The following is a 22,204-nucleotide window of genomic DNA, read 5'->3' on the forward strand; positions in this document are numbered from 1 at the left end:
GGTGCATTAGAAAGAGGAAAACAAACTACTAATATGAAATACTAATAAGAGAATAATAACAAAATAGTCAAACAGATGATTTGCATTAATAAGGTATGTTACATCCCAACTGGTACTCAAATGATAATTCAAGCACTGTGGAGAAGTACGGCATGCCACCCTCTACACAAATCATGCATTACAGTTTTTCTTAATTGCTTTGGCACATTTCTTGAAGCTTTTTTTATGTTCTCAGAACTGAATACTAAAACAGTTTATATGCTGCACAAGCCCAGATTAAGACCCCCACAGAGCCTTGGGTGACGTAACAGAGAGCTGATCACACTTTGATTAATGCAGCGCATGGACACCCGGTTGCTTAATGCCGTGCGGTATTCTCTATTCTTGCTGAGCCTCGATAATTTCATCAGGTGTAGTGATGAGCGAGCACCAAAGTGTTCGGGTGTTTGGGTGTTCGGTCCGAACACATCGCGATGTAGTATAATGTAAGTCAATGGGAGACAATCAGGCACCCCCCGCTCTGAAGAGGGCAGGGTGCCTGGTCCATTGGAAAAGGTCAGAAAGTGACAGAAACACCACCCAAATGGACCGGGAACAGCATGGGGATGATGTCTGGATGCATCTTGGACTCCCAAGTCGCTGCTGGGAACCAGTTTGTCCGAGTTGTATGCCACTTTTACAGACTGACAAAAACACGCCCAAAACCCCCCAAAAAATCAATTTTACAGGAAAAATGACACTCTAAAACATTATATGCCAGTGCCTGCAGGTGAGCTCACGCTCTAAAACATTATATGCGAGTGCTTGCTGTTTAGCACCCGATGACGTGTTCCGGCCAGCCAATCACTGTAATGCCAGCACCTGACATGGCTGCTGGCATTACAGTGAGGGCAGTACTTACCTGCCCCTTGATTGGCTGTCTCCAACCCACGAAACGTGCAGGGCGGAGACTCGAGCATGGCGCACAAGCACATGTGGTGCTCGTTCCAGTAGCGCCATTCTCGGTCATCACTAATCAGGTGGTGGCTCCCCTTGATTAGGAGACTTGAGTGTTTCATTGAACAAGGGGAGGATTGGTGAAAAGGCCCCTTGCCATGACAAGCCCTTGGGCACACACTCAGAATGTCCTGATGGTAGCTCTGCCCCTGATGCTGCAGGGCACCATTTTGGTTCACACGCAAAACAAAGAAACTCGCTCAAAACTTTCAACTCATTCGTCAAAATTGTGTCAGTGAGTTAAGTCATAGGCCTCAAAGGGAAAAGTCACTGGATCTGTGCGTAGAGCCAAGCCAGTGACAATGTTCAGACATAGTGACATTATGACACTGCAGCATGGATGCATTTTGAGCAATTAAAGTATTATCACTGATTGCTCTTCTATAGCTTTGTTTTACTGTTGTCTGACATATTTTCTGAAACATCTACAATATAGCAAACACTAAGATCTGTGTGTTCGGTCCCTCAGAGCAGTCTGACTGGTCAGTTTGGCTTTGCTGATGGGAAGAACGAGGAAGTGTGAGTGGGAGACGCATGAGGAGGAAAAAAGGCGCACACTGAGAGAGTCGCCTTCAAAGACTGCAATTATCAAACCGGACAAGAGATGAGAAAGGAACTTCGAAAATAACGACAAACTCTGAGAAGCAGGTGTTATGGTAATGCACTCGGTGAACAGACATTGAGAGAGTCGCGTACAAAGATGAAAACTATAAAACTGGACAGGAGATGAGAAAGACGTCTCGCAAATAATGACAGACTCTGAGAAGCAGGCGTTACGGGAACGCACTCAAGAAAACTGAATACCAGTGAAGAGTCATCGTTGCCTTCAAAAACGGAAAGTATAAAAAATAACCTGAGAAGCAGGCTTTACGGGAATGCACTCGAGAAAACGGCGCACCAGTGACAGGATATCGAAAGAGTCGCCTTCAAGACGGAAGGTATAAAACCGGACAGGAGATGAGAAAGACATCTCGCAAATAACGACAGACTCTGAGAAGCAGGCGTTACGGGAACACACTCAAGAAAAAAGGAGCGCCAGTGAAGGGATATCGAAAGAATCGCCTTCAAAGATGCAAGGTATAAAACTGGACAGGAGAAGAAAAAACTTGGAAAATAACAACAGACTCTGAGAAACAGGCTTTACGTGAACACACTCGAGAAAATGGAGTGCTGGTGAAGAGACATTCGAAAGAGTCACCTTCAAAGATGGAAAGTATAAACCGGAAAGGAGATAGGAAAGGTATTTCGTAGATAACGAAAGAGTTTGGCTCGAATGCCAGTGAAGAGACGTTGAGAGAGTTGCCTTTAAAAATGGAAAGTATAAAACCTCAAAGATAACCTGGGAAGAAGACTTTACGGTAACGCACTCGAGAAAACAGAGTGCTGGTGAAGACATATCGAGAGAGTCGTCATTTAAATACAGAAGGTATAAAACTAGACAGGACACAAGAAAGGAACTTCAAAAATAATGACAGACTCTAAGAAGCAGTTTTTACTGGAACACACTCGAGAAAACGGAGCGTTGGTGAAAAGACGTCAAAAGAGTCGTCTTCAAAAATAGAAGATATAAAACCAGACAGGAGATGAGAAAGGCATCTTACAAATAACAAAAGACTCTGAGAAGCAGGCAATATGGGAACACACTCGAGAAAACGGAGTGCTGGAGAAGAAATATCGAGAGAGTCGCATCAGACTCTGAGAAGCAGACGTTACGGGAACACACTTGAGAAAAGTGAAGAGACGTTGAGAGAGTCGCCTTCAAAGATGGAAAGTATGAAAACTCGAAAATTACCTGAGAGGCAGGCTTTATGGGAACCTGTGCAAGAAAATAGAGCACCGGTGAAGAGACATTGAGAGAGTCGACTTTAAAGACAGAAAGTATAAAACCGGACAGGAGATAAGAAAGGAACTTCGAAAATAACAATAGACTCTGAGAAGCTCAAGAAAACGGAGCGCACTCGAGAAAAAGGAGTGCCGGTGAAGAGATGTCGAGAGAGTCGCCTTTAAAGTATAAGACCTCAAAGATAACCTGGGAAGAAGACTTTACGGTAACGCACTCGAGAAAACAGAGTGCTGGTGAAGAGATGTCGAGAGAGTCGCCTTTAAAGACAGAAAGTATAAAACCGGACAAGAGATAAGAAAGGAACTTCGAAAATAACAATAGACTCTGAGAAGCTCAAGAAAACGGAGCGCACTCGAGAAAAAGGAGTGCCGGTGAAGAGATGTCGAGAGAGTCGCCTTTAAAGATGGAAAGTATAAGACCTCAAAGATAACCTGGGAAGAAGACTTTACGGTAACGCACTCGAGAAAACAGAGTGCTGGTGAAGAGATGTCGAGAGAGTCGCCTTTAAAGACAGAAAGTATAAAACCGGACAGAAGATAAGAAAGGAACTTCGAAAATAACAATAGACTCTGAGAAGCTCAAGAAAACGGAGCGCACTCGAGAAAAAGGAGTGCTGGTGAAGAGATGTCGAGAGAGTCGCCTTTAAAGACAGAAAGTATAAAACCGGACAGAAGATAAGAAAGGAACTTCGAAAATAACAATAGACTCTGAGAAGCTCAAGAAAACGGAGCGCACTCGAGAAAAAGGAGTGCAGGTGAAGAGATGTCGAGAGAGTCGCCTTTAAAGATGGAAAGTATAAGACCTCAAAGATAACCTGCGAAGCAGGCATTATGGGAACACACTCGAGAAAATGGAGCTCCAGTGAAGAGATATCGAGAGAGTCGCCTCTAGGAAAGTATAAAACCGGAGAGGAGATAAGAAAGGAACTTCAAAAATAACGACAGACTCTGAGAAGCTCGAGAAAACGGAGCGCCGGTGAAAAGATGTCAAAAGAGTCTCCTTCAAAGATGGAAAGTATAAAACCTTGAAAACAACCTGAGGAGAAGGCTTTATGGGAATGCGCGTGACATAGGGAGTGCTGATTAGGAGACGTTCACACACGCAAATACAGAGGAAAGGCACAGAAGGTAACGTAGGGCAAGAGACTGCAAATATTTTTTAATTATTCTATTTGCTGCCTTTGACAGGTGCCGTGACTAGCAATAAACATAATACACCATGACACTGAAATAGGTGACAAGTCGAATGATGCATGATGATAACAAGTTCAATCCAATAACGTTATTTTCTCATTCTGTGTTTCCCCTCCTATGTTGTAAAAGGGTATGCAGGCCGCTCTGCTCTTCCACCTCAATGCAGAGAGTGGTGACGGGCTTCCTGCCAGTAAGAGTTTCACTGGACTCGGCACACGTGACAGCAGAGACCCTCTAAACGTCTAGTATCTCCTGGGTCTCAGCTGCATGTCCTCCATGTGTCTGATATTTTTGTTTTGGTAAAAATAATAATAATCTATGTACACTCACTGGCCACTTTATTAGGTACACCTTGCTAGTACCTGGTTGGACCCCCTTTAACCTTCAGAACTGCCGTAACTCTTTGTGGCGTAGCTTCAACAAGGTGCTGGAAACATTCCTCAGTAACTTTGGTCCATATTGACCTGATAACATCATGCAGTTGCTGCAGATTTGTCGGATACACATCCACAATGCAGATCTCTCATTTCTCCACATCTCAAATGTGCTCTGCTGGATTGAGATCTGGTGACTGTGGAGGCCATTTGAGTCCAGTGAACTCATTGTCATGTTCAAGAAACCAGATTGAGATGATCTGAGCTTTGTGACATGGCGCGTTATCCTGGTGGAAGGAATAATTAGAAGATGGGCACATTGCGGTCATACAGGGATGGACACGGTCAGCAACAATGCTCAGGTAGGCTGTAGGATTTAAATGATGCTCAATTGGTACTAAGGGGCCCAACGTGTACGAAGAAAATATCCCCCACACCATTACACCACCACCAGCAGCCTGAACCATAGATACAAAGCAGGATGGATCCATGCTTTCTTGTTGTTGATGCCAAATTCTGACCGTACCATCCAAATGTCGCAGCAGAGATCGAGACTCATCAGACCAGGTAACATTTTTCCAGTCTTCTATTGTCCAATTTTGGTGCGCCCATGTGAATTGCAGCCTCAGTAGGCTGTTACCCAGTGTGGTCTCCTGCTGCTGTAGCCCACCTGCTAAAAGGATTGATGTGTTGTGCATTCAGAGATGCTGTTCTGCACACTTCAAATTTAACGAGTGCTTATTTGAGTTTGCCTTTCTGTCAGCTCAGACCAGTCTGGCCATTCTCCTCTGACATCTGCCATCAACGAGACATTGAACTGCCACTCACTAGTCTTTTCTCCTTTTCTGACCATTCTCTGTAAACCCTGGAAATGATTGTGTGTGAAAATCCCAGTAGATCAGCAGTTTCTGAAACACTCAAGAGTATCCTATCTGGCACCACCAACCACCATGCCACGTTCAAAATCACTTAAATCTCCTTTCTTCCTCATTCTGGTGTTCGGTTTGAACTTCAGCAGGTTGTATTGACAAAGTCTACAGGCCGAAATGCATTGAGCTGCTGCCACGTGATTGGCTGATTAGAAATTTGCGTTACCAGGCAGTTAAACAGGTGTACCTAATAAAATGGCCAGTGAGGATATAAAGTGGCACAAGCCACGTTTTGCTGTTCTGTCCCCCCAGGTCACCACACGCAATAGCAGACACTCCTGATGAATGGTGGAAAGCTCAACTCTTGTGTCTCTAACTTTCTTTCTTTTTTATTTCAATGTGGTGGTAAACTTTATTTTTTGGGGGGGCTGGCAAACATCCTGGCACCATAAGGCTTAAGCCAGAAACCAGTCCAAGATGGAGCACCAGTCACTGCAGGGCAAACCACATGGTAACCCTGCACTGGCACATTCGCCATCCAACACTTTCGCAGGTTTGGTGACGGGACCCCACATTGCCTGTGAAACTCCCCCCACATCCCCTTTTTTTCATTTTGACACTCCATTCTCATCTTATGTCTCATTTTCCCACTCCCTCTTTTCCCGGCAAACTCTTCATTTTCTCTATACTGTTCTTACTTCTATATTTCATGTACTTTTTTGGTAATTTTGTCTCTCCTCATTTTTCTTTTTTGTTCGTATTCAGCTTTGTCCAGTATTCACTCCAAGTGATTTCAATACACACATTGAGCACAAAGCCATTCCGAAGGTAAAAATGCTGGAATTCTGTCTGCTAATAATCCAATATGAGGCGAGCAATTGCTGTTCTTGTGAAGCTGTCTCCATGGTAACTGGAAACAATGAGCTGGGCATGTAAGACCCCGGGAAGTTCCAGCCATCCTTAGAAACTTCACAAAGCAGCATCCAAAGTTGACTAATGAGAAGGGGAGAGCAGTGAATGTGCAAACTGGGTCAGGCACTTGAATCGAAACTCTGCCGTACGACGCTGACTGCGGAAAAGCAGGAGACTGTGCTGCTTGGGGCAGCCATCGGGGCTAAAAGGAGATGGGATGAGCAAGTAGTTTAAACAAAAGCCTTTGATCCGTTTATCCCAGAATTTGGGATGACCTCCTGTTAATGTTTGTTTTGAAACAACACCCCTACCCCCAAACGGACCCCTCCCCACCCTGGGCACCCTTTCTCAATTTCCTTCAAAAGACACAAAGTCTGTGAGGTCACAGCAGGTCTGAACTCCCACCAGACTAAAGGACATGTGGCGAGGCCTCTGCTGCTTGACTGGCACCTTGCCAATCACCTCGTGAGTCAGTGCTGCTAAGGATCATTACACTGTGAAAGGCGCTATAATGAAAAATAACTGGCTGGTTAGATAGATAGATAGATAGATAGATAGATAGATAGATAGATAGATAGATAGATATGACAGGCACTATATGATAGATAGATAGATAGATAGACAGATAGATAGATAGATAGATAGGAAAGGCACTATATAACAGACAGATAGATAGATAGATAGATAGATAGATAGATAGATAGATGTGAAAGGCACTATATAACAGATAGATAGATAGATAGATAGATAGATAGATAGATAGATAGATAGATAGATAGATAGATGTGAAAGGCACTATATAACAGATAGATAGATAGGACACTATATAACAGATAGATAGATAGGAAATGCACTATATAATAGATAGATAGGAAAGGCACTATATAATAGATAGATATATTGATAGGAAAGGCACTATATGATAGATAGATAGATAGATAGATAGATAGATAGATAGATAGGAAAGGCACTATATAACAGATAGATAGATAGATAGATAGATAGATAGATAGATAGATAGATAGATAGATAGATAGGAAAGGCACTATATAACAGATAGATAGATAGATAGATAGATAGATAGATAGATAGATAGATAGATAGATAGATAGATGTGAAAGCAGTGATGTTAAACTGAGATTTTGATAAATCTAAATGTAATTGTATTTCTAGACTTGATCTTTTTATATTGGTGACTGTTTCTCTATTTTTCCAGTGCATTTTGTAAGTATCTATTTTGTGACTTCAGCTGTAGTTTGGGACACAAAGGGGTTAAAAGGTGAGCGACTCATAGACGAAGGTCTCCAGCGGGCACCAGAGGTGAGTGTTTACCGACTGTCTTCAGAAGGCCCTGAGAGCTGCTGGTTAATTTTACACGTACTCATTAGTGGTGTGACGGAGGGCAACAGAAAACCAAGAATGAGCAGACAGAAAATGGCACTCATCTCAGCTACTTATCATTACACAAGCTAAAGGGCCTTTTATCTTTAATTCTGGGCCTTCTGCTTACGAATATATACTCGGCTTAAAGTTATACAGTATTTCAAGAGAAAGAATCAGTCAGGAACGACACATTTACTGAGATATACTGTAGTCGGTTGTTCCCTATTGTTTGAAGTTACACACACGCACACAACTTTTGACAACTTTCCTCACAGTTTTTTAAACTGCACCAAACAACATGGTGGGACATGACAAATTATTTTCTTTCTTTCTTTCTTGCAAATGCTTTTCAATCTCTTATACAGCACATTCACGTGTCTAGAGTGCCTTTTTATTTATTCATTTCCTCTTTCTTCACATCTACAGCACTTTTCATGTCTACCCATCAGTCTATCTGCAGTGCCTTTCACATTTATCCTCAAATCCCTCCCTTTATATAGTGCCTTTCAGGCTCATCTAACTGCCTTCCTACAACTGCCTCCACAAGTACACTCTTAGAAATAAAATTGACAAAGTGGCTTTTCAAAGTGATGCCAAAGGGTAAGCAGTTTTTGGTTTTTCAAAAGACCCATCTGCATGAAAGTCACAGACAAAACCTTCACTTATTTAAATCTGTAACAGTTGCCATAAATAACCACTTTCTTCTTCTTCTTCTTCTTCTTCTGGCTGCTCCTGTTAGGGGTTGCCACAGCAGATCATCTTCTTCCATATCTTTGTCCTTGTCATCTTGTTCTGTCACACTCATCACCTGCATGTCCTCTCTCACCACATCCATAAACCTTCTCTTAGGCCTTCCTCTTCTCCTCTTCCCTGGCAGCTCTATCCTTAGCATCCATCTCCCAATATACCCATTATCTCTCCTCTGCACATGTTCAAACCAACGTAATCTCGCCTCTCTGACTTTGTCTCCCAACTGTCCAACTTGAGCTGACCCTCTAATGTCCTCATTTTTAATCCTGTCCATCTTCGTCACACCCAAAGCAAACCTTAGCATCTTTGACTCTGCCACCTTTAGCTGTCTCCTGCTTTCTGGTCAGTGCCACCGTCTCCAGCCCAGATAACATAGCTGGTCTCACTACTGTCCTGTAGACCTTCCCTGTCACTCTTGCTAATACCTGCCTGTCACAAATCACTCCTGACACTCATCTCCATCCATCCCACCCTGCCTACACTCTCTTCACCTCTCTTCGACAATCCCCATTACTCTGTACTGTTGATCCCAAGTATTTAAACTCCCCCACTGCACTGAGAAACCCACCCACTGAAGGCACTTAGCCCCTCCCCTTCCGGTCTGCATAACACATGAAGCCTGGCCACCTGGAAGGAAGAATCTTTTGCAAGCAGAGCCGACCGCCGAACTGAGCTCACATTAACAACCCTCACTTACGACAGCAAAGAGATGGACATTTTGTGGTTAATTTCACCAAAGTGGGATGTGCATTGAAGCCAGAAAGGCATTACTTACAGTTGGAACTTGTTCATTAAATGGGACAACCCAGAAGGTGTCCCAATTATTCTCCACTTCTACAACCTGTCATTCCTGCACCCAACCACAACATTTATACACATATATGTGTGTGTATATACAGTATATATATATACTTTAAAAACACATCAGTTCTCAATGGGATAACTATACTGCTGGCTATCTCTACTGCTACGGACTGATATGGTGATGTGTTAGGAACGAAAGGATGGTACATCATTTGATGGAAATAAAAATTAACCTACAGACGGCTAAATTCAAAGACACCCCAAAAATCAAAGTGAAAAAATGATGCAGCAGGCAGGTGAGTCCATTTGGCTGAAATGTCAGTGCAGCAACTCTAAACTGTATTCAGTAGTTTGTATGCCCCCCCCCTCCCACCATGTGCTTGTATGCAGGCCTGACAACGTCCTAATGAGACGACGGATGGTGTCCTGGGGGATCTCCACCCAGATCTGGACCAGGGCATCACTGAGCTCCTGGACAGTCTGAGGCCTCGGATGGACCGAAACATAATGTGCCACCCAGAGGTGCTCCTTTGGATTGAGGTCAGGAGAGTGAGCGTTTTGCATTCAATGGGATCAATTCCTTCATCCTCTCGCCACATGAGGCTGGGCATTGTCGTGCACCAGGAGGAACCCAGGACCCACTGCAACAGCATAGGGTATGACAATGGGTCCCAGGATTTCATCCTGATACCTAATAGCAGTCAAGGTGCCGTTGTCTAGCCTGTAGAGGTCTGTGCGTCCTTCCATGGATACACCTCCCCAGACCATCACTGACCCACCACCAAACTGGTCATGCTGAACGATGTTACAGGCAGTATAACGTTCTCCACGGCTTCTCCAAACCCTTTCACATCTGTCACGTGTGCTCAGGGTGAACCTGCTCTCATCTGTGAAAAGCACAGACCACCAGTGGCGGACCTGCCAATTCTCATATTCTATGGCAAATGCCAATCGAGCTCCACGGTGCCAGGTGGGCAGTGAGGGGGGGAGTGTGGGGGGTAATGAGGTGGGGTTAGGAGGGTGCTGGCTGAATCCCAAACAAAAATGCTATTAACAAACATTTGGACATGAACCCAGCATATGCAAATTTAAGAAGAAGAACATCATTGTCATAATAAATAAAACTACGACCAACACCCTCCTAACTCCACCTCATTACCCCCCCATACACACACAGTCACCTACCCACTTAGTTCTGCTATATATTGCCTTTGATTCTTGTATGTCTTATCATGATCTTCTGAAGATGGCTCCTGGCAGGAGCTGAAAGCTCAGGAATAAAAACTACTCTATGATACGTGATTCATTCTCTCCCTTTGTGGATCTCCAACTACAAATATATATATATATATATATATAGAGAGAGAGAGAGAGAGAGTGATTGGACGCTGTATAGCGCCCGACACAGATTGGACACGTGGACAGATTGTAAAATAAACAAACATTTATTTTTCTTCAGCTGGAGGGCACATCTTCCCTGTGAACCCTCCAGCCACAACACAGTCCCAAGCAATTAAAGCACACTTCTTCTCTCTCGGGCACCACCACTCCTACCAGGCAACCTTGTCCTCCTCCTCACCCGACTCTGGCCGCTGAGTGGTGGTTGCTGGCTCCTCTTATAGTTCACCCGGAAGTGCTTTGGTGCTTGATCACCCAGTTCTGGCTGCACTTCTGGGTGTGATGAATACGATGCCCACATGGGCTCAGGAATCCCAAATACAGCACCCCCTGCAGGACCCAACAGGGCTGCACCCAACTCCAATTCTCAGGGAGCCCTGTGGGAAACTGACACACTGCTCCACCCCAGGTGGGCGGCCATCCAGCATCCAGGGGGAGGTATTGCAGTGTCCAGGGCTGCTCCCCCTAAATATACAGTGAAGGGGCGTCCCGGCTGGGCATGGACGCCAGCCGCCTGCCACAATATATACAGTATATGTGTGTGTGTGTGTGTGTGTGTGTGTTCAAAGTTCCTTACCCAGCCTGGAGCCCAGTTTAATGGAAGGACAATAGGGAGACCACTTGCATAGAGTATTTGTTCCCCCAGTACAATAGGTGTCAGTCTCCCAGGGCTATGGTGCCTGCATGGATAGACATTCCAATGGTGAAGCACAGTGGTGGCAACATCTTGCTGTGAGGTTGGTGAGAAGGGTGACAGAAAGCTGAACACCGCAAAGACCAGAGATATCATTAATGAAAATCCTGCTCCTGAGGGCTCTGGACCTCAGATTGGACCAAAGGTTCACCTGGGAGTAGGACAAGGACCCTAAGCACAAAACAAAGTCAACAAAGGAGTGGCTAAGGGACAACTCTGGGAATCTTCCTTGAGTGGACCAGCCAGTCGAACATCTCAGGGGAGCCACTCTCCATCCCACCCGACAGACCATGAAAGGGCCTGCAGAGAAGAATGCCAGAAAATCCCAAATCCAGGTGCGTGAGGCTTGTCATATCAGACCCAAGAAGACTCCAGGCTGGAATTGCTGCCAAAGGGGCTTCTACTAAGCACCGACTAAAGGGTCTGAATGCTTGTGTCAATGGGACATTTCAGTTTTTTTATTTTTAAAAACTGGCAAAACTGTCTAAAACCCTATTTTCACTTTGGCATGTTGCTTGATGGTGGGAAAACTGAATTTAAATATTTTTAGTGTGAGGCTGCCACAACAAAACGAGTAAAAAGTGAAGGGTTCTGAAAACTTTCTGAAGGTACTATGCAGTGAGAAATCAAGCAAAATGACACCTCAATAAAAGGTGTTGTGCTTGACTTCTCACTATTCATAATGGCTAACAATGGTATAACACCCTGGTACTGAAGGTGCTATGCATATTGTGACCACTAGGGGCGCCCAACACGAACCACAACTCCCACAGACACAGTTCCAGGACAAACTAAAGTCAATTTATTACTTAACAACACCTTAACAGGCTGTATAGTCAGTCCAGCACAGTACAACATATTCCAGTATACTGTACATGCAGTCCTTAACATCTACTTCCACTCCTCCTGTTGTCCTCTCCCTCCCGACTCAGACTCCCACAGTGAGGTGAGATGCTGTCTTTTACACTCCCACAGTGAGGTGAGATGCTGTCTTTTATGTTGCACCCGGGGGTACGCCCTATGCCATGGCATTGGCCACAGGCAGCGTGGTGTAACAGTTTAAGCTTTGGACTCCAAACACTGAGGTTATGGCTTCAGATCCTGCTAATGATACTGTGTGACCCTCAGCAAGTCACTTCACAAGGGAAAAGCTAAAGGAATGGAACCAATTGTGTCTCAAATGTTGTAAGTTGCCTTGGATAAAAGTGTCAGTTAAATAAATATTTAGATATAAAAAACAGCACTTCAGGGTCATACAGAAGCAGAATATAATAAGGAGGTCCTCTCCTGACACTGTCATCCAAGGACCCCAACAAGGCGGCCCTTTAGAACTACAAGTCACAGACCAGCCTGCGGGTATCCATACTGGAAGAAAGCCTGAGGATCACTGCCAACTGGGGGCTGAACTGTCCTTGACCGAGTGTCCCATCCCAGTCCATCCATTAATCTTTCAATCTGACTGGGATTGAAAACCATTCCAACCATGTCGTACCTCCATCCAGTTGACCTTCCATTATGACCTCCAGGCTTTGCAATGGTTCACACTCCACCCATTCTAGCACTCACACATGTATATATGTGTGAGTGTGTATATATTTTCCCATTTCTAGTAACAGGTTGAAGAAGACAGGTGGAGGGCAAGTAAAAAGACACAATTTCTTTATCACATAAATTCTTTAACGTTTTAGGTCTTCCTATAATAATTAATTTACTATCTCGCTCTCTCACACACACCACGGTATGTCAAACCCCTGAAACTGTTGAACAGAATCACGAAATATTTGAGCTCGGTGACTTGCAATCCCAATGTACATTATGGGCTTTGATGGAGTCCGCTTTCTTAGTCGCCACGCCACATCGCAGCCTGCTGTCGGACCTTTCGTGATGAAATACGACAAGCGTGAACTGCTGTAATGGCAACAAGATAAGAAGCGGCCTTTTCACGGACGCTTAAGTATCACGTATCAGATTACACACATTGGTAAGCCTTATTTATATCATCACCTTAGAGAGCATTGCGCACCAAATGATACGGTCGGCAGGCAGCATCAAACCCCACATTAAACTGAACGCATTCAGCACCTAACGGGCAGACGCAGACGGGGTGAGGAGAGTGAGATAACGCCTTTGCCCCCCAGCCGTGTCTGGTCTACTTCATCAGCACATTCTTTGATCCTGTTTATAACTTGTGTGTGTGTGCTTGGTGGTTATACAGTCTTGACACTTCAGTCGGTGTAGTGCACTAAAATGGAAATACAATTGACAAGATAATACAAATCTTGGAATGATTACCAGGAAGCGTAAGCCTAACGTAAGGTCTGCCAGTAAAAAATTAGTTCTAAAAAGTCGGAGGGAAACAGTGTGGTCCGCTACTCCGCTCCCGTTACTGAACCGTTAAATTCGATTTACGTTTGATGTTACCGACCATAATAACATAAGTTTAGCGCGTCCTGTAGATCACACGAAAAAGAAGCCGCCTTTCCGCACATCTTTCCATCGATCCAATTACTGGGCTCAATAAATCCGATGTTAGAGTCAAAATCGAATAAGCAAACACAAAAAAATGGCAAAAAAAGAAAAACAAAAAGCTTTAATTAACTAATGCGGATACCCCAACAGTACTTCAACAAGAACGGAAAAACCCAGCTCGTTTCGTCTGGGCACTGAATTCTTCTCTAATTAAGACGTTTTCTTCTCTCTGCGAACTTTCTTTTAGAGTTTTAAATATGATTAAAGCACATAATGAACCGTTAACATTTCTGAACGATTTTCTTTTCTCGCACCCTAAGTTTGTATAAAGTTTTCATTCGCTCTCCGCACGTGCTCATCGATTAACACCCGTGTACGCTGAACCTGCCACACCGCGTACACGCATCATATGCAGTAGCAGGCGGACACGGGCGTTCAAGTAGACAACAGTGAACGCTATTTGTTTCCCCTAAGCTCTCTCACACGTCGGTCAGACTGGCACTGTTACGAAATGAGCTGCTGTCTAAATGGGATTTTACCGGGTTTAATGGAGCAAACATAGGAAGACCTGAGCTCGATCTGCCAGCAGAGCCCCCGATGACACGATTGGGTAAACTTTTGTACTGTGCGTGGAAACATAAAAAAGACAAACAAATTAAGGTAAAAGAAAGATGCCTCAACGGGATTTTGTTTCGTTGTACAGCTCTGATAACAAATATTAAAACAAAGCAACACTAAATACATAAACCAAAGCCCTTATACACTTACCTCTTTTGAACATCATCGCAGAAAGCAGTATTGTTTTAAAGTAAAAGCTGTAACAGTTTCTCCCAAACTCCATGGTAACTGGAAGAGGACAGCGCCAAAAAAATAATAAAAAAGTAAATCCGAAATCAGTGTTGAGCCCACGGGAGCGCCTCTGGCATGCCGCTCTCAAACTCCGCTCCCCTTCGGTCAATGGGAGACACGTTGGAGCAAAACTCACGCCTTTGTCACTCTGTTGAGCAGCGCCGTGAGCTGTCTTGGTGTGGACTGACGGAGCTCCTGTCCAGACTGAGACACGGGAACGCGCCTCCCGCGGGAGCCAGCAAAAATGTGGCACAGACTTTAGGGAATCAGCGCCGCGGGACCTGCCTGCACGCGTTCATACTTACAAACACACAGACTGATATGAAAGGCGCTATATAATTAATAGATAGATAGAAATGAAAGGCACAAGGCACTATATAATAGATAGATAGACAGATAGAGCACTATATAATAGATAGATAGATATATAGATAGATATGAAAGGCACTATATAATAGATAGATAGATATATAGATAGATATGGAAGGCACTATATGATAGATAGATAGATAGATAGATAGATAGATAGATAGAAATGAAAGACACAAGGCATTATATAACAGACAGATAGATAGATATGAAAGGCACTATATAATAGATAGATAGATAGAAATGAAAGGCACTATATAATAGATTGGCAAACCACCCCAGACAGATATGCCTTTATGGGAGAAGATTGATGAGCTAAAATGGCAGGTTTATCTATTTACAATTAAATGTGCAACACAGTAAAGCGTGCAGAAAGTGAAGGGATCTGAAGACTTTCTGAATCCACTCTAAATAGCCATGCATTTTAAAATTAAAATGCAAATTAAAATTTGCTTCCCGGGTTCTCCCTGCATGGAGTTTGCATGTTCTCCCCGTGTCTGCGTGGCTTTCCTCCGGATACTCTGATTTCCTCCCACAGTTCAAAGACATGCAGGTTAGGTGCATTAGTGATTCTAAATTGTCCCTAGTGTGTGCTTGGTGTGTGTGTGCCCTGCGGTGGGCTGGCACCCTGCCCGGGGTTTGTTTCTTGCCTTGCGCCCTGTGTTAGCTGGGATTGGCCCCCGTGACCCTGTAGGTAGGATAAAGCGGGTTGGATAATGGATGGATGGATAAATATGAAGCTTTAGTTCTTCAGTAAGCAACATGAAAATGTAATCAAGAAATAAAGTAGAAGGTGCGCTGTAGCCCTTTATCCTGTGTATCAGTCATTGACTTAAAACGAGGGTAAGAACGGAGGACGTGCTAAAATGATTGCTAAACATTTCCACTAAGCTCACCGAAACAGTTGCATGCAGAATCTCCTTTTAAGGCTAAACAAGAGAAAAAGATGTTTACCATTTTTACTCAGAAGGACCAAAAATAAACTGGAGGAAAGTTGAGTTCAAACACATTCCTCATTTTAAGACAGAGGAGAGGGAACGACTCTCTGAAGTGTGCCATAAGATTATTTTCCTCCTTATGCTTAACTGTGTAGTAGATAGGACTGAAGTTACCACATCATACTTCATATGCATTGTAACAGTCAGCACTCACGGGCTGGCATTCCAGCTGGGATGGAACAGGGACCCTTACCCGGCCGGGATGCCAACACCACAGAAGGACCAGGGGGAGACAACAACATATGTGTACTGTCTCCCCTGACACAGTAGGTGGCAGCATCCCTGGATTTCAGGACTCTAAAGTTTACCCAGGACTGATTCCCCCACCAGAGAGGAGCCCCACTATGGTGGTGTCATCTGCAGATCTGATGATGCCATTACTGGAGTGTGTACATGCATTTTAATATACACCTCCCTTGATTACAACATCAATAATTTATCAAACTACTCACCAAAATCGTCAGTGTGATTTTATTAATCTAACAGTTCATTTAACTCTAGTAGCCACCAGGGGGCGCACCAGCTCCCCAAACCTGACACAGACAGACACAGGCACAAGTCCAGCAGCACACACGGGTTTTAGTTGGATGTGGGTAACGTTTCCCCAGTTTCCCACCAATGCCCAGCACAGTACAATGAGCACCAAATACACACAGAACTTTCTTTTCTTCTTCTTCTTTCTCCCTTCTTTTCTCTCTCCATTTCTCATCCACTCCCGCCCCTCCAGGCAAGCTTTGTCCTCTTCCAGAACGAAGGCAGGCGGCTCTTTTTAAGTGATCCCCTTGAGTATTTCCGGTGTCCCGGAAGGAGAACTTCTGGGTAAGGCTGGAGGCCCATGACGTACCGGCTCCCCAGTCCCCGCAGCACTCCCTGGTTTCACCCATGCCACCCAACAGGGCTGAGTCACAGAACTTCAATGCCCATGAAGCCCTGTGGGAAACCGTGGTGCTGCCTCAACCCCCCTGGTCCTTCTATTTCCAAGCCGGGGTAAATGCTACCACTGTCCACCGCATTCTTACACAGTATTTGGAAATCATATTGTGCCATACAGCAGGGCTGGGCTGAAATCCTGGCCGGGAAAACCCCCTGTACACTCACCAGGCTTGGAGACCACTGTAGTGCTTGGATGGTGGATTAGCGGGGTGGGTCTGCCTCTCGAAAGCACATGCCCACGACACACTGGATGGTGCCATTCCTGGACTAGTTTGTCCATTCCTGTACCCACAGGGCTTCTTTGTTGAATTAAGGAATTGTGGTTGCCAACAGGGGGAGCTGCTGGGGAGGGCTGTTTGCGATTTTCAGGGGGTATTCCTCCTTGACACTGGAAGGATTCCTGGGTCCAGCATAAAAAGGGGCCACCTCTGTCCACTCTGGGGTCAGAGTCGGGACAAGGTGGATGAGACTGCATGGGAGGTGGAGAAGAAGAAACGTACTGCTTGTTGTGTGGCCGAGAAAGAAGCAAAGCAAAACTCTGTGGAGGTCTTGTCTGAGGTATTCGAACCCAGGACCGGATTGTGAAGTTGTGTCTGGGGGTCCTGGGTGCTGCAACGCCCCCTGCAGGTCACAGTATACTGTATATGGATGGTGATTTTAATGGATTTGTCTGCCTAATAAAAAATAAGATTCACTTTTGACAAGCACTCTGAACATCTGACGGTAACTGAAGGGTATCAGCTAGTAACTTAACTGAATTTACTAATTGTGTACGCAGCTCCTCTTGGTGGCTGGCATGATTTATGAGTTTTACTCATTTATTAATCCTTCTCTGGAGTCTTTAAGGAAGTTATTTGTATCCCTCCCATGGTTTCATCCCCTTTAAAGTTCATGTATGAAGTTGTTTCATTTTTATTGCTTTTCCATTATTTTGTTTTTGTTTCCATGATAATAATTCTTTACATTTATATAGCGCTCTTCTCACTACTTGGAGCACCTCACGGACTAGGGGAGCCACTACAAACCACCACTGACTCTCACTGTGGTCATAAAACATCCCTAGGTCTCCTTGCTGAAGATGCCAATGTCTAGGCTAAATTGCCACCCCCATGGCCTAGTCATTCTGCCCCCCCCCCAATCATCACCCCTTCATCACCTAACAGCTACTGTGTGGTGAGTGCACTGGCATAAAAATGACTGCCATCACATCATCCAGGTGGGCGCTGCACATTAGTGGTGGTTGAAGTGGCTCCCCAATCACTTTGTGTAGTTCTTTAAGTAGTGAGAGAATGCTATATAAATGTAAAGAATTATTATTATTATTATTATTATTATTATTCATTTCTTTAAGGTGATGGGGTGGTTAGTCAGGGGTCCCCTTGGTGATTTCAGCACACAAACACAACACCCGATTATTTCATTGAGCTCGGACCCGCTTGGTGATTTTGCTGCGTGGGAACTATATTGTTTCATCGACTGGGTTATAGGGTACCCCTTGTTAATTCTGCCATTAAATTAAATGGGGGATTGTGAGTGGTGACAAGTCCCCTGGCGTACACCCACGATGCCCTGACGGTAGATGGGTCCAAGCTTAGAAACTTTTTTGCAAAGGGGCATATTGATGTGTACTGTTGTCATCTCGCTATTGATATAAATTTGCCACACAGACACAACACCGAATTGTGTCATGGCGAGTGGGTTCCTTGGAGGGTAGCCCTTAGTAATTTTGCCATGTGGGGTGACGATTGTGAGTGGTGATAAGACGCCTGGCGTGCCCCCAGAAGGCCCTGATGGCGGATCGGCCCATACTCAGAAACAATTTTTGCAAAGGGAAGTGTTTTCCTAGTGAATGCTGCATCTCATAAATGCTGCATATTTTGCAGACGCTAAAGCAGGCAATAATGCAAACGTATTATTAATAATGAAGCATGCAATGGCATGTTACGTACATGTAGTAGAACTCAGAACTTTTAAGTTATGTTTAAATATATTGGAATACTAGGGGGCTTTGCTCGCCAACCCCCCGGCCTGTGCTACATGCCAGCCACTTCACATCTCCGCCGCTCACGTATGTGGATTTCACTTTCACCAAACAACAAATCTTTTAATTCTCACGGATACGCCTCTTCATTGGGAAGAAACACTACTTTTTTTCCCTGATGGCAACACGAATTAGACGATCTACAAGTCTCCAACTTAAAGTTTAAATCTGAACAATATATTTGATCTCTTTTCATCCATCCATCCATTATCCAACCGGCTATATCCTAACTACAGGGTCACAGGGGTCTGCTGGAGCCAATCCCAGCCAACACAGGGCGCAAGGCAGGAAACAAACCCCGGGAAGGGCGCCAGCCCACCGCAGGGCACACACACTCACACACCAGGGCCAATTTAGAATTGCCAATCCACCTAACCTGCATGTCTTTGGACTGTGGGAGGAAACCCACGCAGACACGGGGAGAAGATGCAAACTCCACGCAGGGAGGACCCGGGAAGCAAACCCAGGTCTCTTTACTGCGAGGCGGCAGCGCTACCCACTGCACCACCGTGCCGCCCTTGATCTTTACTATCATTTTTGTGAGACTTTCAAAATGTAGTACTTTAATTACCTCTAACTTACTCTGCATGTGTACCGCACCGACGTTTTTGAATTCTTTATGACGTTCTACTTTGTCATCTACTCTTTGTCTTTTATTTCTGGCCCCGGGTGTGGCTAAATCTCTTTGCACAAAGACTCGTCTCGTGAGACATGAAAGTATCTCTCTGACAAAATCACATCTCATTCCAGGCTAAAAAGTCTCGTCTTATCCCAGGATTTTGTTATTACAATGGAGAGATTTACTTACTTTAATGATGTGTATTCAAACCCTAATTTTTTATAATTTGACAGCCCAAAGGAGTACATTTATAAACCCTTAACACATATTTTTAGAATGCCAATGCACATGGGGGAAATTCCTAAAGACTGGAAAATAGAAAAAAATGACTCAATTATATCAAATGGGTGACCGGGCAGATCCAAGTAACTAATGACCAGTAAGCTTAACGTGCATCACAGGTACATTAATGGAAGGAATTATTAAAGAAAAGACAAGGCAGGAAACAGGAGTGTTAGTGAGCAGACAACGTGGGTCCAGACGAGGAGGTCATGTTTTAACAACATGTTGGAATGAAGAAGCGATACAAGCAGGGCCGGATTTTCCTTTAGGCTAACTACGCTTCAGCCTAGGGCCTCAAGATCAAGAGGGACCTACATTCAAATTGTTAGCAATTTGAACAAACTTAAAAATGGGAGGTGAAAGGGCCTAATAAGTGGAATAGCTTAGGGCCTCTTTTCATCTAAATCCGGCCCTGAATACAAGGCAAGAGCACCGTTTAAGGGTTTTGAGGTCCACGTGCCCCGTTCGAGCGGATTTGTCAAGTTATATATTCCCAAGTATATATATATACTCGTATATTTGAGATGCTTCTAAGAGGATCCCTTTTAAAAACCCTCCTTAAGATCAAATTGCGTACATGTACGCCTTTGAAAACATTCCATGGTCCACCTTTATCGCCCGAAAAGGGTCGCCAGCATAACCCCTTCCTAAAAGAGGTATAGCCCATTAGTTACTGGGTTGGCTTCTGTTTTGATTTAGGAACAACTGATGGCTGGAAATTGTCGTACTAGAAGGGATGTGTGACAAGGAGCGTTTTCATGATGAAACCATTTCAACATTTTCCTCGGTTATTGATGTCGAAGGACGTCCTGATCATTTCTCGTCTTCAGCCGTGTCAGATCCGTTACGAAATCGATCAAACCGTTTGTAAACAGTCTTAATTGTCTGTGCAGTATCACCATAAACTGATTTTAACGTCTGATGGGTTTCCTGAGCTTTTTGCAATTTGAAACAAAATTTCATGTTAATGCGTTGCTCGATATCCATTATTAACAACAAATGTGAAAAACACACTTGAACTCAACAGCGGCTCACAAACGACTGACAGTATCAAACGAGTTGTCACAAACTGGACCTGTCAGAACCGGCATTGAATTGTTTGGCGCTGCTCTTGGATGGTGCTCTGCATCAACATTCACTGTACTTTTTGATCACACCCCATATTGTGTGACCCAGAATAGGACCTTCAATGAAAGGCGCTATATACTACAAGTTTGACTAACTGACTAATTATAGTCTAAAATGCCCCAATTGTGCGCCACTCACAACATTCTCCAATTCTAAGAATCTCCGCCTGCCTGGATCGATCTCATGCTCTGTCCTGATTGGTTGATGACACCTGTCACTCAGAGATCTTCCCCTCCCATTTTCAGCCGCTTTGGCCTTAAGACTACAGAATCCCAGCAGTCCACTCCAGAATTTGCCACCTTCTCATTTGCATTGCCGATGGCTTGAGGAGGCTTTTGTAAAGAAGCGAAGACTTATCTCTAAGTAGTTGCACCCAACTAGACAGAGGAGCCCAGTCACATCTGTGCCTTTGGTCAGGCACGTCAAGGATTACTGGCAGATTTGCATGTCTGTGGCAGACTGTGGTTTGTCATTGGGTACGTTGGCATTTGTCACAAGCAGAAACATTGCCAAGCTTGAATGAGCAGAATTAATAACATGGGGCCGAATCCCAACTGGGTAAGCTCCTCACAAGGTAAGCCACGTGTGAGCTCACATGATGACATGATGTGGGAAGTTTGAACGGCAGGCAGTGAGAACTGACACACCGTTCAGGGCTTCTTGGTCTATTGCATGGCTAGCCTTTCATCTAAGAAAGTCTCTGCTGCACACATCTTGTCAGACATGCTCCCATAATGAGATCGGGGAGCTACTGAAGACAACCGGCTAACTCCACGGATTAAGGCTTTTACTGTTGTTGTCTAAAGCCCTTATTGATTAGGGTGACCAGATGGCTTCTAAAAAAAAAATCAGATCAGCGCCATACAAAGAGAAGAAAATGGCTGAGTCCAGAGTGACGTTTTATTTGGTGTATCCAAAGTGATGTTGTACTTGATCAGGGGAAGAAATGAAGGCAATGTGACAGTGGAAGGACCTAAAGGGGCACTGAAATTCTATATTCTGGCAGTAACAGAAGCAGTACTGTAGCATGGACATGGCCACATGGCATATATAGGCATAGACAATAAGAATAAGGTCATGGATAGTCATTTATTGACTATTATTTGATTGATTGAAAGATTTAAGAACATTTCTCAGGGACCCTTTGGGGGCACATATCTGATGTCCCACATGTGCACATTCGAACGGACAAACTTTGAGTTATCAGCCCAGATCCTTAAGCCAGAGAGCCACCATTCTGCTCAGTGTCTGTCTACCATGCAATGGACTGGCACCATGTCTGGGGTTTGTTCCACCCTCT

The 22,204-nt window shown here is 44.4% G+C and overlaps 1 protein-coding gene across 3 annotated transcripts in view; it reads right to left on the reverse strand.

Annotated features, from left to right (window-relative positions):
• Positions 1–22,204, reverse strand: part of LOC120535116 (protein crumbs homolog 1-like) — a 311,568-nt gene that overhangs the window by 155,198 nt on the left and 134,166 nt on the right. Inside the window, exon 1 of one of the 3 annotated variants that reach the window (XM_039762714.1) lies at positions 14,454–14,695. The exons of the other annotated variants lie outside the window; for them this stretch is intronic. Coding sequence (XP_039618648.1) covers positions 14,454–14,526 — 73 coding nt within the window. The 5' untranslated portion in view covers positions 14,527–14,695. Of the gene's footprint in view, positions 1–14,453; positions 14,696–22,204 lie in introns of those variants that run through there. 3 annotated transcript variants of the gene reach the window in all.

The sequence above is a fragment of the Polypterus senegalus genome, chromosome 9, assembly GCF_016835505.1.
Source record: "Polypterus senegalus isolate Bchr_013 chromosome 9, ASM1683550v1, whole genome shotgun sequence".
NCBI classification, from domain to species: domain Eukaryota; kingdom Metazoa; phylum Chordata; class Cladistia; order Polypteriformes; family Polypteridae; genus Polypterus; species Polypterus senegalus.